This window comes from Pagrus pagrus, assembly GCF_965226575.1.
Source record: "Pagrus pagrus genome assembly, chromosome: 3".
NCBI lineage: Eukaryota > Metazoa > Chordata > Actinopteri > Spariformes > Sparidae > Pagrus > Pagrus pagrus.
Genome location: NC_140187.1, coordinates 34,430,562 through 34,447,032, shown reverse-complemented (window position 1 = coordinate 34,447,032; position 16,471 = coordinate 34,430,562). Strand labels below are relative to the sequence as shown.

The following is a 16,471-nucleotide window of genomic DNA, read 5'->3' as shown; positions in this document are numbered from 1 at the left end:
TACAATGACTTTCAGAAAAACACAGGATACTAACTCATAAATAGCATTTAAATGTTTCTGTGAATAGCAACACAGAAAGAGACTCTAAAGACAACAAATGTTCATCAAGCAGCTTATCTACTAATATCATTCTCAAACAGTCCAGCTACTGGTGTTTAGGGAAAAAGCGATATACAGTAAATGGTTTGTTCAGGTACCTGGTGTGAGTACACAGATGGACTGTATCTGTGTGGACTCTTCATGGGAGAAGCCATGGACACCGGCTGCATCTCATATCGATCTGCATCTGCAAGCACAGAAAGGAGGATCAACTCCAGCACAGACGAAAACACGTGTCATCATCTAGGAAGTTAAAGTACAACATACAGTCGGATCCAAAAGTCAGAGGCCACCAGTCAAAATACTTCCGTTTGTATTTGTTGAATGTAATACTATTTTTTTCATTATAAATGTTAATACTGAATCAGTATGAGTTTGAGTGAAAAGCTACATTTCTGAAAAATATCCATGTATTTCTTAGTTTTTGGTTTGTCCCCCTTTGGCTTAAACAACAACATGCACTGGTACGGATTCCACAAGTTTGTGCAAAACCTAATGATAGCACGATAGTGAGCCCAAACACACCTCAAAGCTTTGACACAACTACTTGATGACCAAAGAAGAACAAGGAGTCCTGACTGTCATGGACTTTCCTCAACAGTCCTCAACCTGAACCACATACAGCATTTATGGGGCACCTGAAGACTGAAAAGGCCAAGCACTCTGTGACATCAAAAGAAGCTTTCTGGAACACTGTCAGAGCATGGTCTGGTAACATGAGTTAGCAGGTTTTACACTTACTTGTGGAGTCCATGCAACTCAGTGCATGCTGTCATTAACCCATTTAGACCGGGAGAGCATGTGCGCATTTCTACCTTTGAAGCCGGGGGCGCTGTTGCGCATTTCTACCTTTAAGGCCGGGAAAGCGGATACGTCATGTTGTAGTTCTCAGTACATTTCATCTAAGGATTTCATCTCATAATAAGGAGGGTGATTCTTACATGTGCTTCAGGCAGATTGTAAACAATGGCGGAGACGGAGAGCTTTACCGGGAGCTGCACCTCCGGGCTGAGGCCAAAATTGCAGCAGGTTGCTCTCTGGATGTGTGGAGACACCAGAGTGATCAGCCGTTGGATCTCCGCACGGGGCAGCCGGTACTTTGCCTGGACAGCCCGGTCTGACAGCACGTCCAGTGGGGAGAAGTGCTGACGCACGGATGCATTTATGTAAACCGTCTGGCTTCGCGCACGGCGACGCTGTTGGTTCGCAGCGAGAATGTGCTGTATTGCAGCCATGGTTTCTCACACGCGCGGACTTTGGCAACGCATTTATATGGAGTAGCAGGTGAAGCCTCTCTGGATGAGGTTCAGCTGAGTTTAATTACATCTGTTTCCTTGATATCTGTGAAATGCCAAAGGATTGTTGTTTTTTTATGTGTAGTACTATAAACTCATATATGCAGATGTGTGTGGAAAACTTAAACGTGTAATTCAATAAAAAGTTTTTCTTCTCTACTATTAGCCTATGTTTCTTGCGCCAGTGGCCCGCAGCTATGAGCGCATTTCAACATTGAGCATTGTTTTATTATTTCGAAAAGTGGAGGATGTAAATTTCCCTGACGCGGCTTGATCATTGAGCATTTGGTCGCTAAGAAGGCTGTTAAGAGTGGGTCAGCTCGATCTTACATTTCCTTCTTAGTGAAAGATCTTCTTAAGCTAAGAGCGACTCTGGGAAACACATCCTTCTTTCACAGCGTTCTTAAGAGCGCTCCTAAGAAGATCTTAGCACTTAAGAGCTTCTTAACGAATCTGGGAAACGCGGCCAATGTTTTTTCTGACTGCACTTTGAAACTGGTAAAATGTAAAGTGCAATATATGTTTTATTACTATGATCTATGATAATTATAGGAAATTTTGATGATGACAGTATACTTATTCTACATCCTAGGTGTAAATGTAACTTTTTTTCCTATTTTTTTTATTTGTTGTTACACACTTTGCATCTGTTTGACTTGGAAAGTGCTTTGTAAATAAAAAGTTTATTGATAAGAAATAATAACTAGAGAGATTTGTCATTTATTTTATTGGTTTTATTGTATTTTCAACTTTGTAATAGTTTGTGCAATGTTTTAAATATTTTGATAAAGATTTGCACAAATAAAACATTGTTCTTGTCAAAGCCACAGGTGTAAGCTCTCAAATACATTTTGAATTTTGTTTCTATCTCCTATAGAGGCTGAGATATCAGCTTTTAAGTAGACGTTGACACCAGGGTGCTGTTTTCCCAGAAAACCTCAGGTTTTAGGGGTTCTTTCCAAAATCGCCCATAGGTTTTACAGGCATTTTTTTTAGGCGTTTTAGGCCTTAATGGGTTAAAGCAAAAGGGGGACAAACCAAATATTAAGATTCACTGATGTTATAATTTGTAATGAAAAAAAAAAGAAAGAAAAAAAGCATTACTTTTGAAACAAGTATTTTGACTAGTGTTTGTCAGACTTTTTAACCCTACTGTATATTGCTGTACATTTACTTATATTTTTAGTTGAAGTATATTCTTGTTTTTCGTAGTTGTGGCTTTGTCAATCCAATTTCTCTGCAGGGATCCCTGGAGTTTCTAAGGTCTTCATACCCGATTCCTTCTCTGTAGAGCCATCACTCCTCTTGTAATTCCGCTCCATCTTGATGCTCCTTCGCACTCGCTCCAGAACCCCCTGACCTTCCCTTAGACGTTCAACAGTAGTGGGGACCATCCTTGGAAAAATCCAAAACCAAACGTTATCTGTCAGTCAACTCTACTAACTACTAAAGTATCACACATGCTTTTAAAGCACAAGAACCAAAGGTGATTTGTTGTGCACTGAAAGGTGTCTTAAAGCCTCTCACCACTGGTTGTTGCTGTCCTGGCGTCTGGGCTGCCCTGAGGGGCCCTGGTGGTCTGGAGGACTGACCTCCTCTATCTGTGGGATGGATTTGTGTGCTGAGGAAGAGAAGGAGCTGTGTGGGGAGGCTGGAGGATGCATCTGCTGATGGGAATGGGGATGATGAGAGTCCTGGATGTAATGGGAGACAGGCCGAGTAGGGGTGCCACCCAGAGACGAACTGCTCCCGACTGGCTCAGGGTCCCGACCGCCACCCTGCTTCCTCTTACGGTACTCCAGCAAAGACACCTGAAGCAGCAGAGGGGGGACAGGAGGGTTAGATACCTGTGTGTTGCAGGACTGACACACAGTCTGATGTGCAGGTTTAACATTACTTCACATCATTCAAACTGATGCTGGGCTGCGCTGACTGAATCACATCATTCACCAAAACTGAGTGATGGGCAGACCGCATGCACCACACCAGAGAGGACTCACCTGGAACCAGTTTTTATAACTATTCAATGTGACAAAAACAAGAACACACCTTCATCACCATGGACATTACCTCGGACATGAAAATGACACTGTATGCATCTCTGGTTTGTTCCATTCCATTAACATACTTGCAGTCATGAGAAAGGCTCAAATACAGCATACTGCAGATCACTGTGTCTCTCAATGCACCGTTAGTAACATACAGCATCTAAAGCTTTGATGACAGAGCAGGCAACTTTAAATGCACAACGCAATGACGCAACCACACTGAAATAACAACTACACAAACACTCATATCAATGTCCACAGCATACGCATACGCACACACACAACATGTACACACACCGCCACTATTAACAATGAGAATGAGAGCGCTCATCCTAGCTTAATGTCATCATGACACAGAAAAGGCTTGTGGGAACAGAGGGAGTTGTATGAATTAGGCAGGGAGAGGATGATGACCACAGTCACATACTGACATGGATGGCTCTTGCCTTAATCTTTCAAATTACATAATGTACCAAGCGCTAAATATCAATGACACATTACTACATGAGTCCTGTTAGACTTCCGGGTGGCTTTTGGAGTACATTGTACATGCCTCAGATATATATACTATACACACACAGTATTTGTCAGCTGTAAAACCCTCTATGAGCTGGCCACCATACACATTGTTTTTTCTGTGTTTAGTATGTTGGTGTGTTTCAACAAGGTCTCTGTTTGGTTAGCAGTTCCAGCAGTGGCAAAGATATGTTTGAAAGAAAACTGCTGTTAATTACAACATTTTATTTTTTTTATAGCTGTGGCTGAGCTTGCATGTTTTCCTCAATACAGAAGTTTTCATGACGTGCTGGGGTTTTTTGGTAGTGGGTGCGCAACGTTGCATTACATCTGACACATTGCTACAGAAACCTGGGATTTGTATTTATGACAGTTATGTTGCACTCAGAAGCATTGGCTTTAAAAAAAACTATGTGATGTGACCAGCTACATAACCATATCAGCTCTGTTTAACATTACATTTGCTGGGTCAAGACTGATGAATTGTGTTACGAGGAAAACTCTCAGACACATCCATTTGTAGCATCCCCAATTCACTCTGAGCCCCTGAACTTTCGGATAGTGCCTTTTAAAATTGCATGTGTTTTGCTATAAACCACACTGGTAAATTTCGCCTTCCTTTAGTAGCAGTGCATGGACCATTGATCACAGTTTGGAAAAGAGCCATGGATGAGATGGAGCAGAGACACGTGGGGCTTCATCTCAACAGCATCATGAGAATTCATGAACCATCAGCCTCTTATGTTGAAGGCAATGGATGAACCTTTACACACTTCAATGAATTTGACTGAAATGGCACAATAATACTCCTGCTCAAAACTATAGTGTCATAACTCAATGTTGGTTTGGAGGGGGGTGGGGGGGCAGGGGGGGTGGGACGGAACTGTTGGAGCATGGGGTGGGTGTTGTATGCAGATGCAAAGAAACAATATTTACATGCACACTTCTAAAGATGTAGTTGTAGGGAGAATATTCACCATATTTTGTACTGGCTTGTATTCACTTCTTACAGCTATAGCCTGGTAATCTGGCTTCCCTGTCAGCAGACTAATGGTATGCTGGTTGGCCCTCTGCCTTGGAAGAAAAGTGGAAGAGAGACTTGGCAAAGAGTGTCAAGGAGCAGCGAAGGTGAGGAAGGGAACTGAGGGAGAGGAGGGGGGAGGGAAGGAGGAGGAAGGGTCAAAGCTACAGAGTGAAATCATTTCAGATATACACATATAATGGTTCAATATGTTTTTAAATGCCTGTTGCTTTTGCTTTTGGACCACCTGACACACAGGACCAATTGAAATATTTAAGACAAAGTCAACGGGCAAACAGAGCAAGGGGAAAAGCACATCATGATGTGTGGCTTTCCAGTTTGCACATATCACACTCAAAGTCATTCGTGCTGGAAAAGAGCAGATGAAACTGCTTCGGATTTACCTGAAAACTTTCTGAATACAAAACAGTTTTCACATTCGAATCATTAAGATGTGGAGAACTTGCCTTCTTCTTTTGTGGTGGGTTGCTGGTGTGAGGAGGTGTGCCACTATCTGGGTAGCCTCCCCCATAATGAGGCTCCCCGTAGGGTGACATGGAACCAGTGCCCACATCTCCCAGCAGCCCCTGACCGCTTATGGAACTGTGGAAGGACTCTGCTGGGGAGAAACCGCCTTCTGACTGGGAGAGGCGGCGGTCGGTGGCCACGGGGTTCCCCAGGTTTGCGTTGAGGGGGGAGCAGGTATATATGAGGTTGAACTCTGTCCTGAAGGCCTGCTCCCTGTTTTGGGGCATTAGGTCTGAGGAAGGACACGACACTGGGTTTAAGGAACTAGTCCCTACAGATGACGGGCCCTGGGAATCGTGGCCTGATGGGCCTCCAGGAAGGGAAAAGTCTTCTGATGTCATAGCCACAGGGCTCTCCAAGCTCGAGGGCAGTGACAGGTCTGGGAACTGAGGCCGAGGGACGTCAAAGTCTGTCTGAAGACATGGCTGGAGGAGAAAGAACAGAGATGAATTAGACAGAGGAAGAGCAAAACAAAAAAAAAAAAAAAAGTCAGTAGTTTGTCTGTTTGCATTAGAAAAATGGCAGAGAGATGGGAACCTACCTCAGGAGAGATGGACTCTGGCCGGTGAACAGGAGAAGCCTCGGGGGATGATATGTTCTAAAGAAGAAAGCAAAGGCTATTAGAAACAAATATTAGCAAATAAGGTTTTGGTGGTGTGTTGGTGTTGAAGTCTAGTAGTTCTTTTCACAATGTTTAATTGAAAGACTTAAGTATGTCAGGCATCAAAAGGTTAATTTGAATACAAACAGTAGTTTATCCTCAATGATTAACAATGCTCTCCAGATGTAATGTATAATTCCAAACACTAAATATACTCAAGGGGAGGTCTGAATTAACTGACTTTGATCTCTTAAATACACATTTACTCTATGCTGAAATAAACACAGACTATACATCACTATCTGGCTGTTGGGTAGCAAAACGCCTTGCAGCGACAACTCAGCCAATTGATTACAACACATATATCAAGATTTCCATTTGGGACGAGGTTAATAAAACAATTACTTCACTAATGTAGGCAAGCTGTGCAAAGTAAGCCCTTACTTCAAATTGCAGTGGCGTGTTGCAGCGGCTGGCGGGCAGTGAGGGCATGGGTGAGTAGGCTACACCATTGGGCAGCAGGGAACCACAAGGGGCGTGGAGCAGCGGGTGGAGGGAGTCCTCTGGGAGCGGCGGTGTGATGGGTGACAGCGGGCGAAGCAGGTGGTCCGAGGGTGCTGGGGTCATCTCTGGCATATACTTGGAACGCCGCTTCTTAAACGGTGCATTGAGTTCTGTGATTATAAAACACAGAATGTGGGAAAAAAAATATATAGTCAAGTATTTAATACTTTAATCTTGACTGCACTGACATGGAGAGTGCACCCTACATTTAGTTGTACTTTTAGTAATAGTACCAGTCAGTGTCTTCTTCTGATCTATAGTTTAATCTTCTTCCAGCTTTGATGATTTCAGAAAATGCAGCAGTAAATGAGTCATCCAGATGGAGGTGGGAACGTACGTACCAGTGGACAGGGGGTTGGGGGTGGATCTGCTACTGGTACTTTGCTGGGAGGAGGTGGACTCTGTGCCATCCTCCACACTGGCTGAACAGCTCTCATCCTCCAGCTGCTTTATCCATCTCTGCATCGAGACAACAGAAATGTCAGCATAAAGACAAAAACTGAAACATTTGGTAAGATTTCACAACTAGATAAACTCTAGACTTTGCATTTGAAACTTTAACTCAATACCTCTGAAAGTTGTTTTATAGAAAAAGAAAAACAGAAATTACAGAATTTAACATGTTTTACAACAGAAGATGAGTGGAAGTCTACATACAGGCTGCACTGTAGGATGACAAGATTTTATATTCCTATACTCCCATCTTTCTATAATACTTCTCACCTTCTTGTAACAGCCATAAGTGCCGTCCATTTGGAGTGGGCGGGGCCGGCGTCTCTCTGGGTTGAAGGGGGAGCCGAAGCGGACGTAGTGTCTGGGTGTCGTGCAGATAAGCGATGAATGGGAGAGGCCTGGCAGCATGTTGAGTGTGGTGGCCAGCACCGTGGGGTCAGTGGTTATCCGCAGCGGGCGCTCAACAGGCACCTCTTGGTGGACTTTGTCCCCTCCAGGGACCTTGTCATTCAACCACTCTGTTACCAGGTACTGAGAGCAAAGACAAACATTAACTCATCAACTCTGTGTCTGCATGGATTATACAAGTATAATCAATATTATTCAAGCTAAGTTGACAGTGGAAAAATAATATCTACATTCTCTAATGTTGACAAACCTTCTTGGTCTTGGGATATCGCAAGTTCCCTCTGTTTATGCAGTTTAGACCCTGGCCATCTCCATCTAGGAGATGACCCCCTAGACAGCTCTCTCCATGGCCATGTTCAGCACCATATGGGCCCTGAGATCCCTCCTCGTCCACAGCAGCACCTTGATCAGCAGATGATGGTGTTGCTGCCAAAGCTGCGGCCGCAGCAGCAGCAGCTGCCTGCTGGGCAAGGGCTTGGCGCTGGCGCCGGGCACGCTGGGATGAGCTTGACCGGTAGCGAGAGATCCGACTTTTGGGCCGGGGCTTGGCAGGTCGCGCAGGTTTAGGGGGGGCGATTGGGGCTGGCAGGGTGGGTAACGAGGTCTTTTCTTCCACAGATGGACCTTCCTGTGATTGGGGTGTATAAATACAAACGATTGAATAGGTGCAAAACTAACAAGGAAGATTCACAAGTGCAGATGAAACAACTTGATTTCTGTCACTGACCATGACATAGGTGGTGCGTCGTGTGCTGACCCCCACTCCAGGGTTGTGGGGTAAGGGGATGCTCCCTGCAGGGTTTCCTGACCCATCCTCAGTCTCAACACCCTCCTCCTTTACCTCTGCTCCTCCTACTCTCCTCCGCCTCTTGTCCAGGCTGTTACATGTCTACATGAATAGGCAGACACACAGGAGAGGAATTACACACACAGTTTACCTAAAACATTTTGTCTTTTGAATAAGTGATGTATTGCTGGAATTGGGAACCAATGGGCCTCATGCAGCAACATTCTCTTAAATTTCTTTAATAACTTTTTTGTCAAGAGAAAAAAGAAGACAAGTCAACTCCAGATGTACCAAATGTTCTTACCATCCAAATCTGCTCTAACCCAGCTGTGCTGAATAATAAATCCCACTTGATCGTAAATTGGAGGTCCGTGGCCGATGTTTTTAATTAGCATAGGTACTGCCCAGTAAACACCATATAAGGGCAGGTGTGCAAATAGCCAACACTGGCACAACGATTGGAGAGATGCCACCAAAAAGGGTAGTAAGACGAGGGAGAATGTCAGCAGCAGTGAAATTGAGGTACTGTTAAATCACATAAAACAATGTAAACATGTAATCTTCCACAGCGTCAACACAGGGCACATCCACCTAGCCTTTAACACTCCGCTCTACCATGGCTGTAAGAGCACTCCTGTCTAGTCTGGGGATTTGCCAGGGGGTCATCAGCCATGGAATGAGGGCATAACCTTGGTCACCAATGTAACTTTTATAAAAAATACATTTTATAATAATGTAAAACTGGATGGTGGTTTTTAGAATTACAAATCATTTACCAATCAGCCAACGCATGTCCACCAGCTCCTTGAGCCAGCTGCATCACCACGGAACTGTACTTTGGACGTTAATAGAGTGATACAGCTTGAGGAACCAGAATGGATCTGGAGAGGGTGCTTTGATCCCTATATGCGTGCAATCTACAGCACCAATGACATTTGGCGCTACAGCAAAAAAAAAAAAGCGTTCTTAATCTCTACCTGCTGGTTAGCAGTGTACAGGAACGATACTGGACCATGAATGATATTGTGTTTTCAGTCCTCTCGAAAGAGGACAGCTGAAAGAGGACTGCAATGCCTGACCTGTCTATCCCTCCCAGGATTTGACCTGCATGTGTTTCTTTCTTGTTTATATTTGTTTTTAAGTTGAGGCTACAGGTTTTTGCACAAATCCATAAGCAGTGCTCGTGGCAATCTGAAACAACATTCATCTGTCTCATCAAACTGATCTGTGCAATCTCTAAAAGCGCACTCTCTGCATTAGGCCCTGTTTGCCAAAGAATCTAGTAGCAGTAGGTAAGACATGATTCATGTGCTGAACGCAAGCAATCATCCCAGGGTTTTTATAGTCTTAATTAGTATCAGTTGACCAATAGTTTTCCTCCCCCCACCCCCACCCCCAAGAATTAAACAATCCAATCATTTAAACATATAGGCTGATAATCTAAATTTGATTATATAAGGCATAAGGCCGTGCATTGGGCAAACAAATTGTGGACTGTGTAAACAGGATGTTTCTCTCTTTTCTTGGTAAGAGTGCTCTCGACCACTTACAATTTTCCGCCAAAGGGAAGAGCAAATAAAAGAAAACATTGGCGAATCCCAGAAATCAATGGGTACTAATAAAATAAGAGAAAATCGTGGATACAAACAAAAGTAAGAGAAAATTATATTGCTTCTTGCATAAGGCCCATTGTCACACAAAACAGCATTGGAAAATATTCAAAATGTCATACTCTTTTACTGGAGATGGCAACTCCATTTTCATCCATCTCTCCTTCGTCTCCCTCCTCTGCCTTCATATCATCCAGTAATCTCTCCTAATGGCACAAAGAGGCAGCACATGAGGACAACATCTTAGCCAGCAGGAAGTACAAGCAGCGTCTGGCTAATAAAGTATTTTCAAAAACTGCAAACCCAGTTTTTACCACTTGAATATTTGATGGAGATAAATCTAAGACTGATACCTTTGTTTAACCTCAGTTAAGATTTATTTGTAAGATCCCTTTATCTGAGCCACACAAGCACACAGACACACACCTCTGTGTCACTAGTCCCCTGCAGTTCTTTGGCCTCCTGGTGCTGGTCCAGGGTCTGGTTGCTCTCACCCGCAACACAGCCCTCTAGCTCTCTCCTGCGGGCTTTTCTCCGTCGGGTCTCAGCACCGACCAGAGGGGAGGGAGGTGGCAGAGAGGGGGCACTCAGCAAGCTCTCCCTGGGGCTCAGGTTGTGCTTCTGCACCGGGCAGTTCTGGTTGCCCTTATGGCAGGCACAGTCCACTTTGTAATTACTGGTTTGTTGTGAGAAAGAAGATTATGATGAATGAAACGGCAAAGGATGAAGACAAGACACCTTGTAGCAATAAGCTTAACATGAGTTTTAAGGTAGATCAAAGGAAAACGTATACATGGTTACATTTATATTTACAGTATGTTTCTAGAAAGGAATAGGATCATTACCACTTATGCACATGTTGTATGGATTTAACCTGTGTTTCTTTCTAGTTGCTGGTTTGTGGAAGAAGAAATATGGGTTGAGGGGCAGTACTGACCAGCTATTGAACTCATAGTCAAATCCAATGGTGACCTCAGCATCCTTTGTGATTTGACTGACAGCGTAGATACACAGATGGATCATTCCATCAGCAATCATATGCCGGACCTGGGAAAGGAAACACATGCTTCTTAGTTATTAAAAAAAAAAAAATCAAATAAAGCAACCTGACAAACCTTAGAGCTACACAGAAGGGATACGTTGCTGGTAATTATTGAGACTTTAATAAAGCTTGCTGGCTGACCTCAGCATTGGGTGTACAGGACCTCCTGATAAAGCGTGCATCATTTCCAAAGGTCCTTGCATCTACACACATCTCTACATCATTGAACTTTGAGTAGAACAGCACAAATGGGTAGGGTCTGGAAGAAAAAATAATTACAGTGGTGTTAAAAGCAGTTCACAGGTGATAGAACAGGTGTGTAGGAGCCTAAATGCAGTTTATTTGATGTATAACTAATTAACTTTCAATAATTTAAGTTAATTGGTAAAACAGAAATTTACAGGGATTAAGAAGGAAGTGGAAAGAATATTTACATTTTTGCAGGTTGATATATTCACAGTGGATATTTACAGTGATGCAATAAGTTAAAATGTTTTAAAAGGTGTTGATAATTTAGTTAAAATGTGCAAAATCTCACTTATATTGCATTTGTAATATTTTGGAAGTAGGTAACTTTAATTGTCATTTCCTAGTAACTGCGCTATTTTATGTTGAAAGTGTTGTGAGAATAGTTTCAGTTTCCAGGTGGTTACCCCTAGTGCAGTCAGACAAGGGGAGAGGGAAGACAGTTTCTTGACCTCTAGCAGTCAAACAATTCTTGCTTCGGGATTTAATAACTCTTGAAATGGACGTTTTTTCTTTACCACATTTTCTTTTGTTGGAGTAAACTGGGAATTGTCAGAGCGTCAAGCGACACTTTTTAGAAACCTACAAGGTGAGACTACATTGGAATCTTTGTCCAATAACACATATACCACGATCTCTTACTTTTTGAAGAAGTGCCCATTAACTTCAAACTGTTGTTTGAGCATGACCTTTCCCCGATATTCAATGATGAGTGTGTCTGGATCCAGGTTCTTGGCTGCTCGGAGGATCTTCCTGTGTTTCTGCACCCGTGTTACCCGCCCCAACTGGAGCTACAAACAGCAAATCACATATTGTTCATTTGCAAATACAAGAAAATATTCAACGTGTTGTATGCAGGCATCATTACACCATTATAACTGGTTATTTGCCATGCAGGCAGCATTTCTACAAAACCTGAAACTAAGGATCAGGCTGAAGCAAGTGATTTATCAGCAGAACTCCACTTGTCTTGAACAGGCTTTCGTGCTCTAATTTGATTTACCATCAGTTAAATTTTTTTAAGAAATGTGTTAGTTATAAGCTTAGCTGCTGCTATATTGCATTTTTTTTTATTTTTTTTTTTTTACAATGCTACAGTTGCATTGTGTAATATAAGCTGAATCAACATATTGTTTGATCCTACAGCGCAGTTGTGAGTTTAAATCAGGACTGTGGCTGACCTGCATCTGTGAGCCCAGCACTGTGTTGTTACAGGCCAGCTCAGTGCGGTTGATGGTGTCCATGGTGACAACTGAGGTGTGGATCTGTGTAGAGGAAGGAGGTGTTGTGGTGCCACTCTCAGTCTTTGAGACGGGGGTGCCTGCGGTGCGGTGAAGCTGGAGAAGTGTCTGGACATCAGCGCTGTACTGATTGGCCAGAGCCTCCTCATACTGGTCCGTCCACTGGCGGATCCTGCTCTCCCATCCCTCTGCTGTGTTCTCATCCAGCACGTTGGCCTCTGTTGTTGAGTTCTAGGCAGAAGAAAAAATAGACATGGGTTTGACACAAGTTTTTCTTTACACAAAGGAGAAGCATGAGGCCCGGAGAACTGAGTGAAGCATGACTGAACATAAATGTCTGGTTAACTCCAGTCTTACCTTCATCCTCATGGACTTCCTTGAACCCTCTCTGAAAGCCTAAAAGGGGGAAAATCAACCCAATTTAATACATGAACGTGTCAAACAGCCACTATTCTCCAATCAAAAACCAAATAGAGCTCTTCTCAATATGACAAGCTTGTACCAATAAAATAAAACTTCAATTATGCAGTTTGATCTTAATGTTTATCAATTTCTTCACTCTGTCAATTGGTTTTTGCTAGACTCACTCTTAACCACTCTGCTTCTCTACAGTTTGCACACCTTGACTTTCTTGCCCTTTGGCGTTCCACGGGCCTTCTCTATACTCTTCTTCCTCTTTTTGGATTTGCTCCTTTTGACCCGGTTGACAGTAAGTTTGATGCTGGTTGGTGTATGCTGGGTGGCGGTGTAGGAGATGGTGGAGGGCGACACCTCTTCATCACCACTCTCAGTGGCGCTGCTCTCTCCAGCTTTAAAAAAACAAACAAAAAAAATCATCAGATTTCATGAGAATATTAATTGTTAATTTATATTATACTTGACACTAGACTAGAAACTAATACAGCAAGACAAAACAATGAACCTGAGACATTTTCTGTTTTTCTGTGTTGGCCTTCTCCTTTCCTCCTGTCGAGTCCCCTGCGACAAAAAAGTCAATAAAACACATCAGCACATAATGTTAAACAGGCCATAATTCAAATGATCTCAGCAACAAAATTTCTATATGGCCAGGCACAAAGCTAAACCTTTTAACTGACTTTTGCAAATGACAGTAGATTCTGCTAGCCTAACATTTTTGAGAAGATTGTTAATTAAGCCTAAGGAGTGGTCACAGTTGAGGTTTAGAAACAAGCAGTGATAGTTGTTTTTTGACCAGTGTGAGATGTTTTACATCATGTTGTGTAAGAATATTAAGTTTGACACAACCAAAGTAAGTTTTGTATCTACAAAATAAAATAATGCATTCTACTGCAATCTCAACACAGTGTATTATATAATAACATGGCATATAATTTAAAAGCTGTCTTAAGGGGAAACAGAGCCCTGATCCGACCTGTGTATTGTTTGCACTGTTAAAACCAGAAGATATGAAACACAATACACACATTTTAATAATAACTAAGCCTGAAAGGGTGTACTACTCTGCTCAATGGCAGAGCACTGTTTTGCTCTCCATTCTCATAAATCTCCAAGACTTGTGTGATCATTCCATACTTGCGTCTGATACAGCTGATTGAGCTTAGCTCCAGCATCCAGACCGGGCAGGTTTTTCATCTCTCACCTGCAGTTGTCGCATTTGATTAGCAGGCCATCTGGAGTCAGGCTGCAGAGACACCAGCTGGCCACTGCACCGTCCTCCTCTGAGGAGCTGTCGCTGTCAGCTGAGTTGTCCTCAGTTTCGTGATAGCGGGAGCCGCGTACCACGCCGTTGAGATCCATGCGGGGAATGATGGTTTGGGAGAGCGGGGAGGCGGGTGGGGTGGGGGGAGGGGGCGCGCCATAGTTGTGATCCTGACAACACACAACGGAAGACTGTTGCATCTTCAAACAACGGGTGTTCAGGCAAAAAGGGAAACGGAAAATGGAGACGAATGAAAATGAGGGCAACAAAACAGGTATGTGAAACAGTACAGCTGTTAATAACGGACGTAGTTTATGGTTACAGAAGACTAAAAGTAGGGTAGACATTCATGTACTTAAAACTAGAAGCACCACCAGTCCTTAGTTTTCCACTTACTGTTTTATTTTAATTGAACAAGGAACTTGAAAAGATTAGAAAACAAGAAAAGATTGGACAGATTAACCAAATTATTATTTTAGCTTTTAAATTGCTTATAACTTATCCTTGATTAATAGAGAGTATTACCAATTCCATACATTAAGACATGCTATGATTAGAATTGATGACTAGAAAAGAATTGTATGAACTCACAGCATATGGTAGTCCCCGATACCCATGACTCTGCGCGCTCCCACAGCTGTGGTTGTTGTAGTTTTTCTCATTCACGGCAGGGCTTGCTTCAACTGACTCAGGGCTGGAAAATACAAAAAAATCTATTATTTGAAGGAATACAAATTAAACAGGAACTGTATGTATAAAACAGTGCATACTTTGCACATACTTTTCAAGAGCTCTTATGCAAACAACGTTTTTAATAGAAAACAGTCACTAGGTGGCACCAAGACCCTGAAGTTGCTCTCCAGCCAGGGAGAACAGCAATTTAGGAAATGGAATGTGGGCCGCCATTATGTTATGCAACTCCTTTTGCCCTTTAACTGGGGTCTCAGACAGTGAACAACCTTGCCTTTTCCCCCCTGTTACTCCATTTCTGGAGCAAACTTAAATGGCAAAAGAATCAAAATGACAAAATGTTATATTAAAGTGCCTAGATTTGGTTTATTTCAGAAGAGAGGGTGTGTTTTCTTGTGTGTTAGAATTAATCCTACTGACTGAGGTTTGGAGGAGACTAAAAACGATAAATTACTGGCCGATAAATAATCAGCCTGATATTTGGAAATTTATGTTAGCAGCTACTTATCAGTATAGGTGAAGTTCTAGCCGATGAATGGAGCCAATAATATGAAGCCCAATTGCCTTCATTGACTTACAGCATGTACACACTGATACAGTAGGTGGTGGTATGCACCTTTAAATTTGGCTTGGAAACCACCAGTAAATACAGAGAAGAAGAAAAAGCTGATGAAGAATAGGAACAAGTGCAGCAAGCTGTTGTCGTGCTCATGACGTCAAACTGCTGTACCTGTGTTGACTACAGAGACAAACACGTCGTCACAGGTGTGGCTGTTTTATACAGTTTCAGAGGAAGACAAACAGATCGTAATTTACAATACATTTACCAAAAGGGTTCAGACAAGAGGGAGAAAGTCTGTTATAACAACAAATCTCATTAGAGCTACCCAATACTACATCCTCCACTTTTGCTCACTACATCTGAGCCTTTTTTCTTCTCAGGTATAAATAAGCAACAGGTTAAAAACTTACAGTTTAAAAACAAAAATGTTAAATTATTGATTATCTTATCGGTATTTATTGTTTTTTATGAGAAAGAACCTACCATTGCTGCTTAAGTGAGCATTCTGAGCAACAACCGGTCACTGAGTGGTGTGTGACTGCCATCATAACACACTGTACACTAAATGTTTACAAAGAGTTTGATCCCCGTTTATTGTGAATGTTTTTCCAAGTTACTTGCTTACTTGACTTGTGAAATGGTGTCTCTCAATTTTGGTTGAGAGAAACACACTAACAACGACCCAAAGAAAATAAACACTGCAACACCGAGTGTCTTGGGTTCACCCATCTGGGCAGGTTTAATAAGAAAACAATAAATGTGACATGGAGACTTAACATTAGGCATTGACCACCAACAACGTTTTTATTCTCTCTCCAACATGTCACAAACAACAACTCCTGACTTATGGCAACTCTGACAGGACACACTACTTTTTGTGCTCTCTGGTGGGAGGCATCTTAAATCACAATGTTACAATGTTACAGGGCTCAGAGGTCCATGACTTTAAGAGCGTCTGCAATGGATGATGGCATTGTCCGTCAGCCCAAACCCTACTCTTTTCTAACTTCAACATTCACCTTTGGGTGTTATTTTTGTTTGTTTATTTGGATCTGCATTAGCAACTGCGTTACAGCAGC

General features: G+C 42.5%; 1 protein-coding gene across 6 annotated transcripts in view; it reads right to left on the bottom strand.

Annotated features, from left to right (window-relative positions):
* Nucleotides 1–16,471, bottom strand: part of setd5 (SET domain containing 5) — a 42,117-nt gene that overhangs the window by 1,655 nt on the left and 23,991 nt on the right. For 2 of the 6 annotated variants that reach the window (XM_084349562.1, XM_084349565.1), the window contains 22 exons: nucleotides 14,732–14,834; nucleotides 14,081–14,340; nucleotides 13,382–13,437; nucleotides 13,081–13,268; nucleotides 12,817–12,855; nucleotides 12,400–12,690; nucleotides 11,861–12,009; nucleotides 11,114–11,231; nucleotides 10,868–10,977; nucleotides 10,357–10,606; nucleotides 10,053–10,136; nucleotides 8,261–8,422; nucleotides 7,784–8,161; nucleotides 7,396–7,656; nucleotides 7,014–7,131; nucleotides 6,553–6,782; nucleotides 6,049–6,105; nucleotides 5,447–5,932; nucleotides 4,936–5,028; nucleotides 2,922–3,205; nucleotides 2,668–2,789; nucleotides 198–286 (listed from right to left, as the gene is read on the bottom strand). In XM_084349562.1, the coding sequence (XP_084205688.1) occupies nucleotides 198–286; nucleotides 2,668–2,789; nucleotides 2,922–3,205; nucleotides 4,936–5,028; nucleotides 5,447–5,932; nucleotides 6,049–6,105; nucleotides 6,553–6,782; nucleotides 7,014–7,131; nucleotides 7,396–7,656; nucleotides 7,784–8,161; nucleotides 8,261–8,422; nucleotides 10,053–10,136; nucleotides 10,357–10,606; nucleotides 10,868–10,977; nucleotides 11,114–11,231; nucleotides 11,861–12,009; nucleotides 12,400–12,690; nucleotides 12,817–12,855; nucleotides 13,081–13,268; nucleotides 13,382–13,437; nucleotides 14,081–14,340; nucleotides 14,732–14,834 (3,928 nt within the window). Of the gene's footprint in view, nucleotides 1–197; nucleotides 287–2,568; nucleotides 2,790–2,921; nucleotides 3,206–4,935; nucleotides 5,029–5,446; nucleotides 5,933–6,048; nucleotides 6,106–6,552; nucleotides 6,783–7,013; nucleotides 7,132–7,395; nucleotides 7,657–7,783; nucleotides 8,162–8,260; nucleotides 8,423–10,052; nucleotides 10,137–10,356; nucleotides 10,607–10,867; nucleotides 10,978–11,113; nucleotides 11,232–11,860; nucleotides 12,010–12,399; nucleotides 12,691–12,816; nucleotides 12,856–13,080; nucleotides 13,269–13,381; nucleotides 13,438–14,080; nucleotides 14,341–14,731; nucleotides 14,835–16,471 lie in introns of those variants that run through there. The other 4 variants (XM_084349563.1, XM_084349566.1, XM_084349564.1 and 1 more) reach the window with 4 other exon arrangements.